This window comes from Achroia grisella, unplaced genomic scaffold, assembly GCF_030625045.1.
Source record: "Achroia grisella isolate CSIRO2021 unplaced genomic scaffold, CSIRO_AGI_Agris_v1 utg515, whole genome shotgun sequence".
NCBI classification, from domain to species: domain Eukaryota; kingdom Metazoa; phylum Arthropoda; class Insecta; order Lepidoptera; family Pyralidae; genus Achroia; species Achroia grisella.
Window position 1 is genome coordinate 2,533,477 of NW_026712908.1, and position 22,640 is coordinate 2,556,116.

At 31.0% G+C, this 22,640-nt stretch overlaps 1 protein-coding gene across 1 annotated transcript in view; it reads left to right on the forward strand.

Annotated features, from left to right (window-relative positions):
* The first annotated feature begins 363 nt into the window (after positions 1 to 363).
* LOC131846915 (ATP-binding cassette sub-family D member 3) overlaps positions 364 to 22,640 on the forward strand; it is a 28,151-nt gene continuing 5,874 nt past the window's right edge. Inside the window, exons 1-11 of the mRNA XM_059196331.1 lie at positions 364 to 612; positions 1,497 to 1,760; positions 2,668 to 2,737; positions 3,567 to 3,664; positions 6,142 to 6,322; positions 10,987 to 11,056; positions 11,404 to 11,498; positions 11,968 to 12,085; positions 13,188 to 13,285; positions 14,652 to 14,844; positions 17,097 to 17,226. Coding sequence (XP_059052314.1) covers positions 506 to 612; positions 1,497 to 1,760; positions 2,668 to 2,737; positions 3,567 to 3,664; positions 6,142 to 6,322; positions 10,987 to 11,056; positions 11,404 to 11,498; positions 11,968 to 12,085; positions 13,188 to 13,285; positions 14,652 to 14,844; positions 17,097 to 17,226 — 1,424 coding nt within the window. The 5' untranslated portion in view covers positions 364 to 505. The remainder of the gene's footprint in view (positions 613 to 1,496; positions 1,761 to 2,667; positions 2,738 to 3,566; positions 3,665 to 6,141; positions 6,323 to 10,986; positions 11,057 to 11,403; positions 11,499 to 11,967; positions 12,086 to 13,187; positions 13,286 to 14,651; positions 14,845 to 17,096; positions 17,227 to 22,640) is intronic.

A 22,640-nucleotide genomic window follows, 5' to 3' on the forward strand; every position in this document is an offset into this window, starting at 1 on the left:
TATTTGAAAATCTGTTTATAAATATAAAACTGAAAAAAATTCTAGTCTATTCTGTCACAAAATGTGACAGTCACTGTCATTATTATTTGTTACTTGCTGTCAGTCAGTGTCAGTGAAAGACTGATAGAACTGATAATATATTCTTTAAAACAAATTTGTACTACACGAGTGCTTATATTGTAATCATCTATCGCATCCATCCATCATTCAACTTTCATTTAATTTCATTACGAGCACTGCCTCGACTATTGTAAAACGTAATTGCTGATTATTTCCTCAATGGTCGTGACGCGCGAGGCTCGTGTGATTCGCTATATCGTACAATCAGAATCAGTGTGTGATTGATATTAATACTTAACATTGTACATTTGGTTGTACAGTGTACTACACATCGTTCATTGTAACATAGATGTTCAGTACAAAAGTGTCAATATTACTGTTGTTTTCTTTAGCGACTGTATAGAAATCAATTTAAAGCTTATGTATTAATTATACTCAATTTATAATGGCACCGAACTATAGCAAATTAATTTCAAGGACAGATGTGAGAATTGCTATTGCTGCTTCTACAGCTTTAACAGCCTGGTATGTCAAGAATTACTACAGGCCAGGGTAAGTACCTACTATATTTTTTATAATTTAATCATTTGTGCATATAGAGTACTAGGCAATCTAGAAGCGATGGTGCAATGATTTCATAGGTATAATTCCATTACAATTCAATTCAATCTTCAATTAGAAAATGTATGAAAAATTTATTAATTGTCAAAATTAGTAATGTGTGTTTGTGTATGTATGTATTATTAGTAAGTAGTCTATTGGGATTTTATCACATTACTACTAATTATGTGACAAATTTAACATTTTTAACATATCTATAGCTCTCATTCTAAAAAATGATATTTAAAGTATATTATCATAAAGTATTGTAAGAAAATTTCAAAATAAAAGTAGGAAATTCTTAATTTAACTACATGTTTTGCTTATTCATAATATGCATATTTAAGTCATACAGATAATACAAGTAAAATTTATAGTCATATTATGTAAATGACAAGTTACATTTGAAATAAAATATTTCAATATCTCTTTAACTAGCTTAGAATTAAATTATATATTTATTACTTTAATCACCATACATTACATTATATACATTAATACACATATATGAAAATATTTAGTTCAATTACTTGATTTTTTTCTGTGACAATAAAAATACTTTAAGTAAATGTAAAAGTACTTTCAATGATCAGTACTAATCACACCAGATGCATATTTACATTTTAATATAAATGCTTGCTGAAAATGTAACTTAATATATAATAAATGTATCTTTAGTCAAATACTTATTGTTGCTGACATAAAATTTTATACTTCATATTTACATTGTATTTTCTATTAAGAATTTTATTATATATTTTTGTATGACGAACAGAGTCTAATAAAGAATTTTGACAGACACCAACTTTTATTAATGCTACATATTTACTTCACAGCAAGCGCAGCAGAAGCAAAGATGGTAGACTGAACAAGCTCTCACCAGATCAACAAATACAGTATATGATCAAACAGGAAACAAAAAAGGGACCAAAAGGAAAAGTAGATGCCAGATTTTGGGCAGATCTGAAGGTATTATGGAAAGTTATGTTCCCAGGCCTATGGTCGAAGGAGAGTGGGTTGATGGTGCTGATAGCATTATCTCTTATTTCAAGATCCGTTTGTGATCTGTGGCTTATACAGCATACAACATTAATAGAAGGGTAAGTAATTTAGTAATTTTATAATACACTAAACTAGCAACATGTTGCTGTAGCATATTAGCTCTTATATTGAGGTCAAAAAGTTTATTTATATCTGTCTGTAATGCAAATAAACAACTTACTAATAATAATATCCCTGGACAATTCACGCAGCATCATCTAGTCCCTTACTAATATATATAAATAGATACATATGTGCTAGGAATTAAACCTGCAATTATTATAATGCAAATATAGCAAATGGTGTGCTAAACCACTATCATCATCAAAAGAAATCATGTGTATCTATAAGTTAGTTTATGTTACCCTTACTTTTATATCTAACTGTAAAAATAGAATGAAATAATGGAAGAGAATTTAAATTACTTAATCCTATGATTTGAAGGTTCACTATGTATTGTATGTTAATACATTTGAATTAATGAAATGCTTTGTCATTGATTGTTTAAATTATTAAAATGAAATGGTTTTAAGAAGTCAGATGATATGTAAACATATTACCTAAATATATATATTATATACTAGCTGACCCAACAAACATTGTTTTGATAATAAATTAATAAAAAAAAATAGGTTGATTTAGTAGATTGAAAGTTTTTAGTAGTATGTATTACACTTATAAAAAATTTAAAATCTTTATTACTTTATATAATTTTTTTTCTTTAAAATCTTTATATTTACCTTTTTGTACCACAAAAAAAGATAACAATCTATTTTCCGATCTACAAATTTGTAGACACATATAAAATTTCATTAAAGTCGGTTAAGCTGTTTCATAGAAGTATAGCACCTAACAAAAGAAGAATTTTATACATATTTATAAATATAAATATAATTATCTAGTTAATTACGTTAATAGAATGTACTAAAATACTATATTGTCACTAAAATACAAATTTGTTTGCAGATCCATTATCACAATGAATTTAGTGGACTTCAAGAGACTTTTAGTACAATTTTTCATTGCCATGCCAATGGTAAGTATTCACATTTTTACTATTTTTTATCTGATATGATTTCCACCAATATTATTTTGGCGGTAATTTCGCCATTGTTATGGATTGAGAGACACAGCGGGATTTAGTAGCTGTAGGTTATTCAAATTGCTCTGTAAGGTTTGACAATTTTGTTTGTATTGAAAATGGTATATTATAAATAAAGACAGCATAGCACAGATTTTCATTACCAAGAGCATAGAATTAAGTAATTGGACAATACATTTATGTATTGACATAATTCCCTTAGTGTAAATAGTGAGAACAGATGGTTAAAATCAGTTACTCTTTAAAATATTATATTATTTACACTTAAAATAATAAAGATAAACTAGATACATTAAATATACCAATTAAGTACATATTTAAAGTTTTGATAGTGGTTGTTTTTTTACTACTAATTATAAACAACTTGTATAGTACAATATATATTGGAAATTTTCTTTACATAGTTTGTAAACACATGTTAATGTTGTTTGGGTTAAAGTGTGGAGATAAGTCAGTGAAATTACAGGATGCAACTATAATAAAATATATACATATATATTAATAATAATTTAGTTCTCTGGAATGGCAATGCAAGAGAGGTGTCATGGGGAATTGACTATCTAAGGCACTGTTTATGTACAGCACCATAATATACTTAATAGTTTTAAATAAAATTGATAATTGGTAGAAAGCAAAAGGGTCTAAAAATTTATAATTGGTAAAAATCTAAAATTTAGGAATATACACAGATTCTGTTTATTTTCATTAACATATTAAACATGTTTCAAGTAAACAATTGCTTCTTATTATTTTTTGTTCACAGATATCATTAGTAAATAATGTATTAAAGTGGAGTATCGGAGAAGCCAAATTGAGAATTAGAACCAATTTGACAATGCACATGTATCAAGAGTACTTGAAGTGAGTATTATATGTTTTTGCCTACTTTTCTTACGTAATATTATAAGTTCAGACAGCAATATTTGTATGGTATATATTTATATTTTCAGTTCATAGTAATATTATATATAGATAATAATAATCTCAGGACACACAGCGCCATCCATACCCCAGTTAAGCTAGTTAGAGCTTATGTTATGGATACTAGACAACTGAGACAAATATATAGATGTATATTTTTCCGTATATACATACTATTGTACATAGAAAACATCCAAACCGATACAAATAATCCTACTCATGAATACAATATTAGACCGTGCGCGGGATCGATATTAACGTTTTAGCAGTGTCCGAAAATATTAATTACCTTTCATGCGGAAGATTAAAATAAACAAGTCTAGCCATACATAGAGATGTATGGTACTAAGTACTTTTATATCAAGGAAGGCAGATAGAAACATGATAAAAAAATTACACAGTATTATTTTAGAAATTACTACTCTCAGCGTGCGTTTCTCTTTAATTTATGTTTATCAATTAATAAATGGGTTGTTATGTCACCATTTATTTATGTATTTCTGTTACTTACCTATATGATATAGATAGATAAGGAGTGATACATAATTAGTGTGAACCAAAGTTCAAACCGTTTGCGTACATTGTGTATAAACTATACACTGTAGATATCAGTGGTATACTATGTAAAAGGTCGAGATAACGAACAAATACCTACTTATATATTAAAACAATTATGCCAAAGTCAGTTAGATTAGCAAAAGTTGTAATACCTATATGAATATATATAATCGACGATTATATTTTTAAACTGATATTTCGATTTGTGACATGAATGACGTATCTATATACAAACGAGATATGATCAACCATACAACTGTTTCGAAATTGCTAAACTAATAAGTAATAATTTCTATTTTTTTTTAAACTATGACTCTATCGGAGTTACGATGATTTTGCCAATGTCAAAGATAGAACAGACTGCTTGTATTAGAAAATGTGGGTGCGGAAGTTCCATTTAAAAAAAAATATTCTGCTTTTAAATGAATTATTTTAACTTTAAATTAAAATTGTTAGGTATATTTAGTAACATATAAAAAATAGTAGAATAAAATAGAAAGGAGAACTTCCTTATTTTCAAAGTCGATAACAAATGTAATTGAAAGACGCATCTACTGTACACAGGGAAAGTTGTTTGGCCTCGAAAACTGATGACTACTTGTGGGTATAGTACAAAGTTTACATTCACATAGAAATATTAATATTTTTGTATACCTATTCATACATACATAAGACACTATCATATCGACTTATATTTTGAACGATATTCTTGGATAACCACAATGAATACAATGTCCAAATGTCATTATTACCATTTCTCGTTTTAATTTCGATTGTTATCGGTATTTCCAGCAGCGGAGAGTTAGTCAGAAATATAATTAGCACAGTCTTTTTATAACGGCCAAGTTGGTAATGTATCAATGGAATGTTTTTTGATAACATCATCATCATTTGACTTAATAATTCTTTTTTCGTTTAAATATTCTATTTAGCAATGATTTGCTAATTTGGAAGCTATTAATAAATTATCTTGTGGCAATAAGGAATAGGGTTTCCTTATCGATAGCATGCCTATATAGTTTCCTGTTTTAATTTTCGTTTCATAATAATAATAAACCAGGACAATGGACTAGACTAGTGTAGTCTAGTCCCGAACAAAGCGAAGCCTTTTTGTATTTTTTCAAATGCATACATAATATAGTTAATATATAAAAAATAGATAAATACAAACAATCATACTCATGAATACAAACGTTAGTATCATACGAGAATTTACATTTATTTGAAGTTAGGCAGTCCACTAAATGAATAGACCACCAAGGCCGTCAAAATATGAAAATCATCCTACACATACGATATGATCCTACCCAATGTGATTAATTATATAACACTGTTTATTGTATTTTTGATGTGTGAATATCAAAAATGATGAGGATAGTCAGGTGAATTGAACAGTTAGTCGTGTTTAATTCAACAGGAAATAATCGGTAATAGGTAAGACAGGTACCCACGCAGGTGACTACAAAATAGAGCTAAAAAAGTTTCACTTGTATTCTTAAATAGGTTAAACAATTTTTTTAATAAATGATAATTTCTTTCTGTGCCCAAAGTTTCTGAATCAGACTCCAACGGGCCAGGAGCCCCTAATATTATGCTGTTAGTAGTAATTTTAGCCGTAGATATATTTGTATGGAAATAAACATTTAATTTACTTTCATTTAATCATCATCGCTGTCCGCTTATATTTTATAATTACGTTGCGGATTTTAATGCAGTTTTCAGCAATAAATACATTCAAGAGGAATGTATATATCTATAATACATAGTATAAAACAAGCCGAGAAATTTAAAGATTTGTAATGTATCGTGCGTAGTAGGGACGTAATAAAACATTTCTTTATTCGTATTTATTGTTACAGAGGATTCACATTTTATCAAGTATCCAATTTGGATAATCGGATAGCAAACGCAGATCAAGTTCTGACTACAGATATCGAGAAATTCTGCGACACAGTTATAGATCTGTACAGCAATATTAGCAAACCTTTGTTGGATATTGGCATATATTTATACAGATTGACTACGAACCTTGGACCCACTGTAAGTACATAACCATTCTAACTATGCATATTATATATATATATATATATATTAATTATCATACATTTAAAAAAATATGACCTAACGCTTGTGTCAGTATATAGAATATTTAAGAAATTAAAGCGAGCGAGTCTTATTATAAGAAATAAATTAGCATTTTTTGGCTTAGGGTCAATTTTCAGTGTGTATTGTCAGATTTGTTTAAGGAAGGAAAATATGAAAATTACATTTTTAGATATAAATAACATTTGATTAAAGTAAAGAAACTTCCAAGTATTTTTAACATTTAACTTTTAGTATAAAATTATTATTATTGTAACCCGGAATATTTGAAAAAACTAGTGTTAATATATTCTCATATAAACCATTACCTTATAAAAATGCATATTAAGTACGAAGTGTTTAAGTAATTATACCATAAAAATCAATATTTGTACGTGTATAGTGATTCTTCGAATATGAAGGACACGCGACTTACTACCTCTATTTCTACTTCTACACGTTTACTTAGTACACTGGTTCTAAGTATGTTTTGCTTACAACAAAAATCAACTATAACGGCCCGTTAAGAAAAGTAATAACAACTGAGAATGAAGAAAGAAATAATCATCAAAATCTACACATAATTGCCAAGTTCCTTAAAATATCGCTTTCAGATATGACATATTATGACATTTTATTTGGATAGTCAACTCATGAGTATCACGGGTGTAACATGATACCGTGATGCCCCTAGGGACGTACTATGGCATGAACAGCACTAGTGCTGTTCGTGTCGTCCGCTTGTTTGTCTTTCTAATTGCATAAAAAACGGGTTTAAAATTTACAAGCTAGTATGTCATCTAATTATTAGTTAATATAAAGATTCTAATTATATTGTAATGACTAACAAAGCCTATTAATTTAAATTAGATATATTTTCGATGTATAAAAGTCTCTTCAAGCAGTCTATTCATAAAATCAATTCAATTGGTCGACTGACATTGGAATTGTGACGTTGGACACCTTTTCATACTCTTGAATTGCATATTTATTAGCTCAATACTACGGGGTCAACGAATGAATTATTGTAAACGATAGTCAGTACCGAAGCAACGACTATAAAGTTGTTACAGAGTCCTCCCTCACTTGTTATTACGTTTCTAATGGTCAGTTGAGATTTTGGAAGCCCATTCCTTCCTCTAAATTGCCGGCCGCGGTGGTCTAGCGGCACACCGCTTCACTTACAATAGTCGCGGGTTCGATTCCTCGCACGGTGCAGACATTTGTATTTCTGAGTATTGTTTGTATCGGTCTAGGTGTTTTCTATGTATATATTGTACGTAGTTATAAAAAAATACATCTAAGTGTTTATATCAGTTGTCTAGTACCCATAACACAAGCTCTGTTTACCTAGACTAGACTAGAGGTAGGAGAAGGAATTCTTAACGTATCATCTAATATTTTGTAGATAACAGATATCATGTCTATATCCACGTAATACATTATCTTAACGTTAAATTTGAATATGGTCAGCTGTCTAGTAGTGAACAGCTAACAGGCAGACACCCTTATCATAAAAAAAAAAAAATAGATATTTGCCTGGTGCTATTTTACTTATGAACATTTTCAAGTCTATAGTACTTATCATATCTCGCGTAATAAAAGTTCATGTAGATACACTGATAATATTTAATCAATTAAATTTTCATATCTTAAAACATACCTATTTATATACAATCAGTGAAATTGATATTTTAAAAAGATATAAAATAAACTGATACTTAGTTGAATTTTATTACAATATAAAGTTTAAAATTATTTTCAAGGTATACTTATATACTTTCTGCTATATAAAAAATAATTATATGTCTAGTTATTGATAATAAATTATAAATCTTAAACATGTATTGGGAAAATAAAATAAATTTTAAAAGATCTTAAACAATCCTTATAATTTTTTTTGTGTATATTCAGTAAGTTTGAGAACAGGACGTAAACTATTTTTCATATAGCGGAGATTCTAATAAGGGTTAATCCATCCATCCATCCAGGGTCCATTTAAAAAAAATATATAAATTATAAATTGTACGTATAATACTAAATTTTAACCCTTATTCCGTAAATCTGTATTTTTAATAGCAATATTAGTATTTAATCATTTTCTGTTCTCGGCGGTCGATAACTGATTTTTTATATGGCAAAACAACGTTTGCTGGATGAGCTAATATTATTACAAATTGTTCTTATACAGGACAATAATGACGTTGTTAATATATTTAAATAATTTTTTTTACTGTCTTTCTTTACACTCATTCTTTTACTTTCACTCTTTTACTCTTTTAACATTTTTTACTTTCACTCTGTTACTCTCATTCTTTTATCTCTTTTTTTTACTATATTTAATTATATGGTATTGTATCTAATATTACAATAGCAACAGCTGATTATCAGTAGCTATACATATATTCGTGTATCGAAACTTATCATAGTTAATTGAAACACTGATTAAACGTAATAATGATAGTACGAATTCCAGTCCGAAAAAACCGACTTGATACCTTAACGATTTATACATCGGCAAGTAAATTTATACTAATAAATACCTACACAGAATTAGGGATAATTAAAAAACGATTGATCTATGACATTGATTCTTCTCGAATTAGTTGTCAAATAAAAAAGTAATCATCAAATTCAGTTTATCTAGCAAAAGTCCTGCGGTATCATAACTCAAATTCAAAATATATTTATTCATGTAGGTCCATTACAGACTCTTAGGACAAATCTAATTATTATTAATTTATGGTGTATATATATATATATATATGAGGTAGTGTAATAATCACACTATTACTTAAAAACATAAAAAGATACAGTCGAATTGAGAACCTCATTTTTTGATGTCGGTAAAAAAGTAGGTACTACATCATCCGTTGGTTAGCTGATATGAAGATATTCCACGTGTTAAAAAAGTATTACATGTCAACCATTCGTTAGCATTAGCCACAAGGTTTTTAAGTACCATAAACCAAAGGCTGACATGAACCCCATGAAATTGTAAAGATATTTGAAGCCAACAGTTTTAGAATGGTAAAAATAAAAGTAAACCTGATAACTTTACTAAAACACTACTGATACCCGCGACGCTATATTATTTTTATTTAGATTCGTCTCTGATTTGTATGATATGAAAGATGGCATATATCCATTACAGTGTTACAATTGATCTTAATGTATGAGACATTAAGATCAATTGTACAAATAATTCATAACATACAGACAGAGACACTTACGCGTTTATAACAGTGTGAATCTATTAAAATTTCAAATCCTACGGATTTTCCTTTCATGATGATTGTTTTAACTGATAAGGGTAAAAGGTAAATAACGTTTATCGCGTTAATAAAGCTTAATCTATTAGTACTATAATTGTAATATTTATTTATTTATCAAGGTCGATGCACAGTGACACGAATTGGTTGCTAGTGGGAATAAATTAGTGGGTTTAATATTTTACTAGCCGTGCCCGCGGTTTCACCCGCCTGATATTTATAGTTTATTCGTTATTCTGATGTATAAGTTATATTACTGTAAAGTTTTATCAAATTCTGTTCAGTAGTTTTTGCGTGAAAGAGTAGGAAACTCTCAACCATTCATCCATTCTCACAAACTTTCGCGTTTAAAATACTAGGAAAGCATTAATTCATCTCCATCAATAAAAAAGTCTTGCGTTTCGTTTTTGTATAATTAACATTAACACATATCACATTTGTGACTCTGCTTAGGGAACATCACATATTTTACATCTAGAAATTATAAAACTTCATTTAAAATATGTATTAAGAATGTAGATTCTCAAATGTCACGTTACATATTATGACTTCCTTCCCTTATCAAACTGTGACAACTCCCTTCACACGCCCTAAATGTGTGACATAATTTATTAATAAAAAAAATAAGTACTATTGTATCTAATTTCCAAATCTGATCTGATTATAACTTATTGATTACAGTAGTTCACTTATTGAGCTTTTTTTAATTAATTGTAACATTATATATATAGGTATTATTAGGTATACATAATATTATCAAGTTAGCGAGACATTATTATCTTCGTGATTTAATCATTTGTCATTTTATTTAATTATCTTGTATTGCACAACTCATAATAATGAGTAAGAATTTTTATGCAATTAGTGAATTGGTTGATAGTTACATAATTTCCAACAATATAATACACATTTCTATATCTATATTAAAAATATGACTGACCGTTGTCTATACATTAAAGATATAAGACAAAGCCTAACCTATTATTGGAAGATTATAATAACGTAGTAGAATCTTTTTCTGTGAGTTTGTCTCATAAATGGTTTAACCGATTTCAGTGCAACATTCACTGGTATAAGCTGGACTACAAATTTAGTGTTATTGTATACACATCCGTTTACAAAGAAAGTTATACCGGTACATATAACTTTTTTGTATTTCTATTCTCTAACAAGATGACACGGCGAACACGATATTACCTGCAATATGGTACTCGTATTACAAAAAATATATTATTACTTTAATTTTTATTATGTAATAATAATGGTCTATTGTCTACGATTACACTTTTATACATAGTTAAAGGAATTTGATTTGAATGTAGTGTATTACAGTGCAATTTTCTTTTTCAGACCCCTGGTATAATGGTTGCATACTTGGTAGTTTCTGGAATCTTCTTAACCGCCCTCAGAAAGCCAACAGGTATTGTATTCAAAATCAAAATTAAAAATTATTTATTAATGTAGAACATATTAGCCACCATGAACGTAATTTTTTCGTATTTTTTATTTATTAATTAAAACTTTAATGCACAAGTACAAAAAATAAAGGTGCAAATGGCGGACTTATATTTTTTCCATACAGTATATTTATATATATTTTATTATTAAATATCTATGTATACAATGAAATATTACTATGTTATTTTGGTGCTATATTGAATTCGTGTGTTAAACTGCTATATGAATAATACTTACTCATACATTGACATTTATTAACAATTAAATTTGTAATTTTTCAGTTAATAAAGTATATTATTTCTCTTCCAGCGAAAATGACGGTCCAGGAACAGAAGTTGGAAGGAGAATTCAGATATGTAAACTCAAGGCTAATCACTAATTCGGAGGAAATCGCCTTCTATCAGGTTAGTTAGTCTAGATGTAGTAGAGTTAGTCGACCTAGAGTGCTAACGCAATCCCGTCACTACACGGAAGGTACTCCGTGAAGTTTTTAGAGTGTAAAAATACCACAGTGGATCCAATTCCCAAACTTCCGTGTCAAAAAGATAAAATATAATAATAATAATCTTTATTTAAAATTAACATTACTATAACCATTGTTTACAGTGAAAACATATTAAATATAAACAAATGAAACATGAAAATATATGTAAAAATCTCGAATAATGTTACAAATTTACTACAGACTTGATACCATCTTTACTAATTAAAGATGGTATCACGTCTGTTACACATATTATATTATACTCGTTTTGATATTTTCCATAGTTATATGATAGCTTTCAAAATTATGGGAGAAGGAATGTTTTCTTAGGAACTTCTTTAATAGGATAATATCGGATGAATTTTATATAAAGTCGTTGTTTTTTGTAGGGTAATAACAGAGAGCAGCTGACTCTCCTCGCCAGCTTCTACAAGTTAACGCGCCATCTGAGGAACTTCCTCAACTTTAGAGTGGCCATGGGATTCATTGACAACATTGTCGCTAAATGTAAGTCCTTTTTTTATTAATGCTGTGCCCGCGTAAAATAGTGACATTAACCAAATAATGAAGTATATTTAATAATCTAGCCCAATAAAAGCCAAATAAAGTAGTTTTGGCGTGTAAGCGATATAGACGGACAGAGTTACTTTCACATTTAAATTATTAGTAAGGTAAGTAAGGTATTTAAAAAACTAACCCAAAAAAGCCAAAGTAAAAAAATTCCATCGTTCTAACTTCAAAAATAACGAATTTTCATATAAACGCTCATCCCTTTTTTTATTTTACCCCTTTAAGGATAATTTTTTTTGCAAGCTTTAAATATCATATTTATTAGTTTTTAATCAACAATCTGAAATATACGTTTCTCTAGCTTTAAAAATGACGATTCTTCCATTCAACCATTCATCTCCCCGTTCTATCCCTTACAACCCTTTTTTCGCATTAAAAAGTAATCTATGGCCTTTCTCAGGGTCTATATTATGTGTATACCAAATTCATTTAAATTGGTTCAGTAGTTTTGACGTGAAAGCGAGACAGACAGATAGAGTTACTTTCACATTTATAATATTAGTAAGGAATAGGAATAGGAATGGTACTCCTTCTTAAAAAATTATACACGTTGGCGGGGCACACGTGGAAAACATAAAGAGAATGAACTCAATTCTGGAAAACTAGAGTGGTAAATTCGCCATGGTTAGGTATAATGGCGAATTTACCACTCTGTTTTCCAGGGTAGCTCGAGTGGTAGTCTACTTGATAAGTCCATTTGTAGCAATCACGTGACTAATCAAGATGGAAGAAAAGTCTTACTTGCTACATGTACAATAATGGCTTTTTTATGTAATTATAACGGCAAACAATCTTATGGGCCACCACATATTATGTTATTATAACACTCTTTCCAAAGTATTATGATTCCAAAAGATGACATGACTCTTATCCAGTAATTATTCTGCCTACCCGCAGCCTATAACCAAAACAGCTTACAAATCAAGCTGCTTGGCGGCTGAAATAGGTGAGACCTCTTACAGTCTACCTCTGTTAAAGCCTGTACGATATTTACCGGAGATTTATCAATATTTTAACTTCATGTACCGATTGTTCACAGACGTGGCTATCACTGTCGGCTTCTTCGCTGTGTCGAGGCCGTTCTTCGCCGTGGATCACAACCTTCTCACAAAGGGATCGGAGAATGACAGGTTTAAGGTCAGTATTTCTTCTTTTGTTCAACCTTATATAATAAGTATTTTATATTTTTTCACGGCTGCTCTGGTCCAGCAGTTTGGCACACCGCTTTACTTCCGATGGTCGCCGGTTCGATTCCTCGCACGGTACAAACATTTGTATTAATGAGTATAATTATTTGTTGTGGTCTACGTGTTTTCTATGTATGTATATATTTACAAAAAAAATCTAAGTATCAGTTGTCTAGTACCTATAACACAAACTCTGCTTACCATGGAACTAAACGGCGCAGTGTTAATTGTCCAGGGTTATTTATTTATTATATATTTGTTGTTTGTTGTGTGTTAAGTATTTAATTACTATACCTTCTCGACTTTCATTCAATAGCTTTCTTGACACGACTATCTTTCATATGCGCATAGGAGACTATAATGAGGTCAGGTCAGTTAGCCCATCGTGGCAAATTTAACAGAAGTTTATCATTACGGTTACCATGGATGGATGAGTAACTGACGTTGCTAGCAACGGGGTTATTTGTTCACATTACTAGCAATCCCCTTTGTCCTATCTTTATCCTATAATCCTACACTAGTACCTCCCCATAGGCGGGTCCATAATTTCATAGTTATTTATTAAAAAACCTGTTGCGGTGGAAAGATTATTAGGAATGTAGACTCGTTATCCTATAGCTAGCAATTTATTCTACCAGGGCTAACAACTTGAGGTCATGGACCTCCCTATTATTCCTATTGTAATTCATCTGAACAACTTTGTAACAGTTGTTATCTCAGTATTTCATGTCGAATTTTATTTTCGCAAATATTAAAATATATTAGATTGAAAAGCACCAAAAAAGTGTAGACGTGACGTAAAGTGTAGCTATTGTGTTAAAATTGTGTTAGTAAAGGAATTTTAAAAGACGTTACTTTACTTTGGTTTACTTTAAATGTATTAATAATAATTACAACGTTATTAATAAATCTCGATCTGTCAGTCGGGCGGCCTTGGTAGTTGTTTGTTTTGGTCTGGTTGTTTTCTAATAGAATTTTTTTTTCGTAAATACCTATACATATGTATTTACGAAAAAAATCTATGTATTAGTATCAGTTATCTAGTTCCCATAACACAAGGTTTAGCTACATTAACTTAGGTCTAGTTGGCGCTGTATGAATTTTCCTGAAAAAAAAATTCTGAATTTCCGTATGAAGTCGAAATTTCTCGCGAAAGACGAAAACACGAAAACAAACATCCGTATGAATAAGATCGAAAGACAAATCGTCTTTCGCGGCGATTTCAAAGTTCATTAAATTACCGTACATTGTTATAAAATTTTGTGTAAAACTGTCGTAATATTTTTTAATTTTAACAATATGAATTCTCTCAACAGCATTACTACACGTATGGACGTATGATGGTTAAAATGGCCGAAGGTATTGGCCGGTTAGTGCTGTCCGGACGAGAGATGAACAAGTTGGCCGGCTTGACGGCGCGCGTCACGCAACTACGCACCGTGCTCGAGGATATCCAGCGTGGAAAGTACACACGCACTATGGTCGATAAGAACGGACAGAACGCCAACGGTAATATATTATTTATTTATATATCCTATATGGAAGATTGTGTAGAGTGGCATGAACAGCACCGACAAGAGCGTAGCTCTTAAATTATGAATGATTGAATGAATCCTTTTTGATGCGTATACTAATATAAACCTTTTTAATATTAATAAAATGTATTTGTGTTTTCTTCTAAAGAAAATATATTCATTTGTTTTTGACATTCTGACAGCGAGTAATAAATGAGCTAAATAATAAGTCGGACGTTTAATTCATATATATTAATATCCTATATGGAAGATTGTGTAAAGTGGCATCGCGACAAGAGCGTAGCTCTTAAATTATGAATGATTGAATGAATACTTTTTCTATCTGACTATATATTTGTATGAGTATGATAGTTTGTATTGCTCTGGGTGTATTCTATGTATTTTATATATGTATTTACAAAAATCTTAGTATTTATGTAAGGTGTCTAGTACCCAAACACAAGCTCTGCTTACCTTGGGACTTGCCTACTTAATTCATAATAAATAATTATAATAATAATAAATACATGTACCTACCTATCATGTAAATTAAAATTACATAAAGTACACTCACACTGCACTAACTTGGTTCTTGCCCTTAACTGACTTATTATTATTAATAAACAATTTTATTTGGGTAAATTTGTTTATAATATATCGTACTGTGTAGTAGAAGAGTGTTAACCATCTTAATATTATTATTTTATTTGTCAAACATTTTAGCACTTTTCATTATGTACCTATATTTACTTTTATATAACGTTTAGCAGCAATCAGTAAGCATTCACACTTAATATATTTTCAAAAATTGATGACGTGAGTATGTAACTTTTCAAGAAGGTTATATTAAGGTTTCTTAAGGGTTGGCAACGCGCACGTGAGACCCCTGGTATTTCAGACGTCCTTAGACTACGGTAACCATTTACCATCATATGGGCCGTATGCTTGATTGCCACCATTGTAGTATAAAAAAAGCTTCTAAAACAGTGTTTCCCAACATTTTTAGTGGCATGTCTAAAATTATCACGATGGTTCTCAAAGGGAAGCCACGTGGAGATCAATCTGACATGGTACATTGCTACTACTACTAACAATCCCGTTCTTCCCTAACTAATGGAACATTTCTGATGCGCTAGATTTTTGGTATGAAACCTGACCTGATAGAGATAGTTCTTATTCTTCTTACCTACAATTTGTTAAATTATAATATTCGGTTAACTAAATTTTCTTTTTTTGTATGCATTTCATTTACGTCATTTTTCAATATATGTCTATTATTACAAAAATGTAATACATAACACATTCTAATTAATAAAATAGAGACAGTATGACAACAGAAATACATTCATTCATATAGTATATTAGCAATTAAATAATTTTCCATTGAAGGCACATTAGTCATTATGCCTATAGTATTAAAGTTATTATTATATCATACAACAATATTATGTGAACATTATTGACATGCTGTCAATAATGTTGTAAGCCGTAGATTGAGAAATTTGTACTCGTCGTCTTTGGTGTATTTGTTTATTCGTTAATTTATTTGAACGTCTACATTACGAAGGCACTGATCTTTGAACGTAATTGGGCGCCTACCGGAATAAAACTTCCTTATTTATTATTAAAACTAATTATTCGTTTAAAACATGCTAAGTGTATGTAAAATGCCATTATTACGCAAATTAGAATTGAATTTAACGAACATCATAATAATTTGAAAATGGAAAGGTATAATAAATATGTCCTTATATTTTTTATTATTTATTTTATTTATATTATTTGATTTGTACTTCCTAAATTTACATTGTTCGTTATTCTGTTTGCCACAACATTAAGTTTTCGGAAACTTAGCTAAAGAAAAAACTACTTAGTATTATTAATGGCTTTCTCTAGAAATGTACTGTTAATTTAATGTATTGGATTGTAAGCTGTTGGTTTTCTTATAAATAAATAAGATAATGACTGGAATCCATACAAAACAACTTTACCAAAATTGTACTAAAGTTGTACGATTTATATAACGCGTTTAATTCAAATTCAAATTCTTTATTTGTGAAGTACAGGTTACAAAGGTCTTAAGAAATAGATAAAAATTTCACTGTCTTCTCAATTATGCGTACAAATTTTCGTCATCCAGAAATTCATTTATGCTATAATAATTCTTGTCTAATAATAATATTTTTTTAATTTTCTAAATTAAAGAAATATTTTTTTTCTAATAAATAATTCTTTAATGACGAACAGGTCCACCAGCGTTGATGGCTCCTGGCGCGGGCCGCATCATCTACCAGGACAAGATCATCAAGTTTGACAAAGTGCCGTTGGTCACGCCCAACGGTGACGTCCTCATTAAGGAGCTCACCTTTGAAGTCAAGTTAGTAAGCCACAGATTATTTTTTATTTTACTAATATACATATATTAGGATATCATACTAATGTTATAAACGATAGTTTGTGAGGCGTTAATATAATAACCGTTGTTATATAAGTTAAGCGAAATAATATAAGCGATTATTTTAATTTTTCGTAATAATGGTACCACGCGGAGGCACGCGAAACATAGTTAGTTAATTATGCTTTCGCTTATGGTACCATTCCTGAAATGTAGAATAAATGTACTCTATAGGATGGAACATTAAAATCACCGCATTTTCGAATGTAATATTAATTCCAGCACGCATTACTCAATGCAACGCCATTACGTCACCGCGGTTGTATGGGCCGACTACAATATTGTGTAGAAATACTTTTATTATACATATATAGTACTATATGTACTAATTATTTTACTATATATGTGTATAACAAAAATTAACTGCCTATAAAAAATATACATCAAGTGCGTCGCCTACACGTTCTATATTTTTTTGTATTTTTTTTTATACCACGTAGGTGGCAAAAGCATACGACCCATCTGATGGTAAACGGTTACCGTAGCCAAGGACGCCTGAAACACCAGGGGTGTCACATGCGCGTTGCCGACCCTTAAGAAACCTTAATGTACTCTTCTTAAAAAACCCCATGCTGTAGTCTCGTGACAAAACCTCGACAGGAAGTTCGTTCCACAAAGTGTATGCGGGAGAAAGCTCCTCTGAAACCACATTGTCAGAGACCATTTCCAGCGTGTGGGGATCAATTCCCTGTCGATGACGAGCGGTGCGATGGTAAAAGGTAGCCGTAGGCATATATATACTATATATACTCTTTACCATAGAACTCATCTTCCAACGATTGTTTGAAACAGATTGCATTAACGATAAAGCGCCTATATTTATCTTTATTTATAAATAAAGATAAATATATGTATATTCAATTATGTCTACACAATTCATCTCTATTAATGAATAACACCAAACATATGTAAAACTACTCGTTATCAATACTATAGAAGTAAAACATTTGTAAATTGGCAGTATTGAGACCTAAGCCCTTGAATGGAGTAGTGACGTCAAGAAATGCGTGTTTACTAATTATCGATAATTTGTCTATGGCCTTGTATGATTCAGTGATAAGATAGACGTTGAACCGTAGAACTGTGTTAACAGGAACTTTAGACATGACTTATATTTCCTTAGAAATCATGTTCGTTTTACATCAATCAACAAGGAAACATATCATAGAAACAAATTTTTTTTTACGCAAAAGTACTGTTATGTATAAATATCACAATATAATTTTACTCATAGTATATAACTGATAGGTAAATTAATAACATTTTTAGTTAATACAATACACGTAGAAAACCACTTCATAGTAAAAGTACATATGTAGTGTCCCTATGAATGATTATTTTTGTTAATGTTTCTCAATACACAAGCTATTTATTTAGAGACGTGGTCGCTAACTATGGGTCCCATCAACAAGCTCAGAGTCACTCAGAGGGCAATGGAGAGGGCTATGCTCTATTTTGACATCCCTTCAATGAAGAGTTTCTCTGCGTGATCGAATCAGAAATGAGGAGATCCGCAGAAGAACCAGAGTGACCGACATAGCCCGAAGAATTGCGACTTTGAAGTGGCAATGGGCAGGGCACATAGCTCGTAGGACAGATGGCCGTTGGGGCAGTAAAGTCCTCGAGTGGCGACCACGGACCGGAAGACGCAGCGTGGGAAGGCCTCCAGCAAGGTGGACCGACGATCTGGTCAAGATCGCGGGAAGGCATTGGATGCGAGCAGCGCAGGACCGATCGTCGTGGAGATCTTTGGGGGAGGCCTATGTCCAGCAGTGGACGTCTTCCGGGCTGCGATGATGATGATGATGATGACACAAGCTATTTTATTAATTTGTTATTATTGCAATAAAAGATGGCGTCTTTTATATATATGCTTTATTATTCTTGTTCTTGTTTGATTATCATCAATATATAGACTTTGTTACAAGGACTTACGATATGACATATTTGGTGAGGCCATGCCTTAGGTATCTAAATCAATAATAAAACTTTAAATATTAAAATAATTCATTTGCTCAATAGCGCAGTAAAAAAAGTAATTAATGAATACATGTTCAGAGAAGACAATGGCATGCAATTACACAATAATGTCTGGGAGTATTTTAAATCACTTAATTAATATAATGATCATGTATTTACAAAGTAGCATGTATATTATATATTATATGCCTGTATACTCTTATGCTCATTTTTGAGCAGTTTAATTGTTAAGAAAACTATTTAATTGTAGTGTCTCAACAAATTTCACGCAAATGTACTTTTTATATATATAAACTTCTCGTGTTGCGGTGTTTGTTATCAAACTTCTCCGAAAAAGCTTTACCGATTTTTATGAAATTTTGTTTGCATATATCTATATATAGGTCTGAGCATCGGCCGACATCTATTTTGCATACCCTTCAATGAAGAGCGTGACGTATCATAAAAATTTTCTTTTCTGCACAAAAAAAAAATAATTTAGCATTAAAAATACGACATAAAATTTTCGCCATTTTACTACCAACTCCTGTTTTTGTAGCGATACTAGTAGTAATAGTACTTCAATTTATTTACATACATACACGTTACATCTGACCCAACGTTAGCTAGTTTTTCTATATTATTGATTTTAAACCAAAAGCTTTAAAATTACAGTATTATTTTGGACAATAATGGAGCTAACCTATTGTTAGCTCCATTAATATGGTCAATATCATATATCATGATATACATCATAATTGGCATACACATTATTTTGGTTTACACAGAAATAAATACAGACCTTCACAAACAAACATTTCGTCAACCCCTTGAGCATCTATGCAGCCCCAGATCATTACACTGCCTTTTCCGTGCTTTACCGTCGGTACAACGCAATGTGAATGGTATTCTTCGCCCACACGTCGCCTCACAAAGGTCGCCCCTGGCGTTCCAAATATCTGTTGAAAAAAGAAAATATAAAGTTTTTTTAAACTACGAAGATTCCGTGCCGTCCAAAGGTATTTAATAGAGGGGAAGGACCTAACTTTTATTATTTCAGTAAAATAAATAGCTGACCATGATTATTAATAACAAAAGCAGTAAAATTTACTTACTTCAAAGTTAGATTCGTCAGACCACACCACATTGGCCCAATCTTCCTCACTAAAATGTCAACCGTAGAGCCAATACAAGCCGTTTTCTTTTGTTAGCTTCTGAAAGCCAGAGCTTCTTCCTGGCTTTGTATCCTTTTAAGCCCTTTTCTTGAAGTCATCTTCTGGTGGTCCGAGCACCCATTGGCTTTCCAGCCTCTTTGGACAAAGCAGCAGCAAGGTTTGATGATATTTTCTTCCGATCTTTCATAGATTCGCGTATTAATTTTCTATCCTCGCGCTTCGAAGTCACACGTTTTCTGCCTGTTCTTGGATTATTAGTATGACTGCCAGCCTGAGCAAACCGTTTGATGGCAAACTGCATGGCGCAACGCGAACATTTCACTAACTTAGTAATTTCTTTTTGCGACATCCCCTGTTCATGGAGAAGTTATATTTTTACTCGATTTTCCAAACAAATTTCACTTATTTTCTGTATTTTTAAGTAAATTAGGCGTCAATTTAATCACAATGAGTTAGAAATAAAAACTTGTTTACTCGTTAGAGTCTTGAATACAAGTGACCAAACATTGACTAATAAATAACGCAAAAAACCGAATCCTTTCTTTTCAGTCACCAGGTCTTTTAAGACCATAAAAAACAGATGTTTGCTTTTATAGGAAAGTATTTGTGACCCCGGTATGCCATCTAAGATAAGCATTTATTCATTGTTTAATTGGTAAACATGAATTATGCATTTTTCTGGGGTGCCTAATACTATTGGCCAAGGTTGTATATACATAAACTAAAATTTATTCCAAAAATTATTAGTGTCCAAAAACGAAATTTTCATATAATTTGCATGTCTATTATGGTAAATATTGCTAATCAATAATATTTAAATGTAACATTTTATCTACTTACTGTACCAATATTTCGTAAATTAATTATTTTATTTTATTTCAATGTAATCATTCTCATGTGTACTATATATGTCGGGGTCGGTGCCATGCGTTTTAAATACCCAATTAGTCATTATATTTGTATTCAATACTCCTCTTTTACAAAATATACATTATTTCTTCCAGCTCATACATGTTTCCAATAATTTATGAAAGAACACAAACCATTTGACCTCATCTATTGTTATTGACACTGAATAAGATTCTGTATTGAGATTCATTGTCAATTAGGGTTGCCAACTGTCTGAGGACTTTCAAACACCAGATTTTTTTCTTTAGTCATGATATAAGAGATGATATCTTACAATTGTTGAGTTTTCGTACTAAATAACAATAATAATCCCCCTGGACAATGTACACAACGCAATCTAGTTTCAAGATAGGCAGAGCTTTTGTTACGGATACTAGGCAACTAATATATTACTCAGATATTATTTTTGGAAATACTTTACATTGTGACAAGTATAGCTTGACACCATTTTCTATACGTAAGAAATACTGTAAACTAATCATAATAGGATAATATCATAGCACATATATATTATGTATTGCCCAGAGACATTAATATAATGGGCAATACACACAGCGCCATCTGGTCACAAGCTAAGCAGAGCTTGTGTTAGGGATACTAGACAACTGATATACCATATATATTTAGATATATTTTTTTGTAAATTATGTATATAATATACATACAAAGCAAGATCAATACAAACTATCATACTCGTGAATACAAATGTACAAGGTAATCCTTTCAAATAATGATCTCCTAAACCCTTTCCAATCCGGTTTTCGTCCAGGTCATAGCACGACAACTGCCCTAATAAAAATCACGGACGATATTCGCTATGGGATGGAGAATTCTCAGCTCACTGTCCTTACATTACTCGATCTGAGTAATGCTTTTAATACAGTTGACTTTGATATCCTGTTACAACGTATGCGATCTCTTAACATATCTCCAATCGTAACTGACTGGTTTCAAACTTACCTGTATGGTCGCCGGCAACGTATACGTATAGACAATAATTTGTCTTCATGGTGCCATACCTCTGCCGGCGTTCCTCAGGGTGGCGTCTTATCACCTCTTCTTTTCTCATTATTTATTAACTCCATTACTCTTGAACTTCATTCCTCCTACCACCTCTATGCAGACGACCTACAAATATATTCACAAGCGTCTTTAGAGAGCATCAGCTCTGCTATAAATATAATAAATAAAGACTTAGTGAGAATATCAAGTTGGTGCCAATCTTTTGGATTGATTGTTAATCCCTCAAAAACCCAGGCCATTATCATCGGTAGCCCTCACTATGTCTCTAGG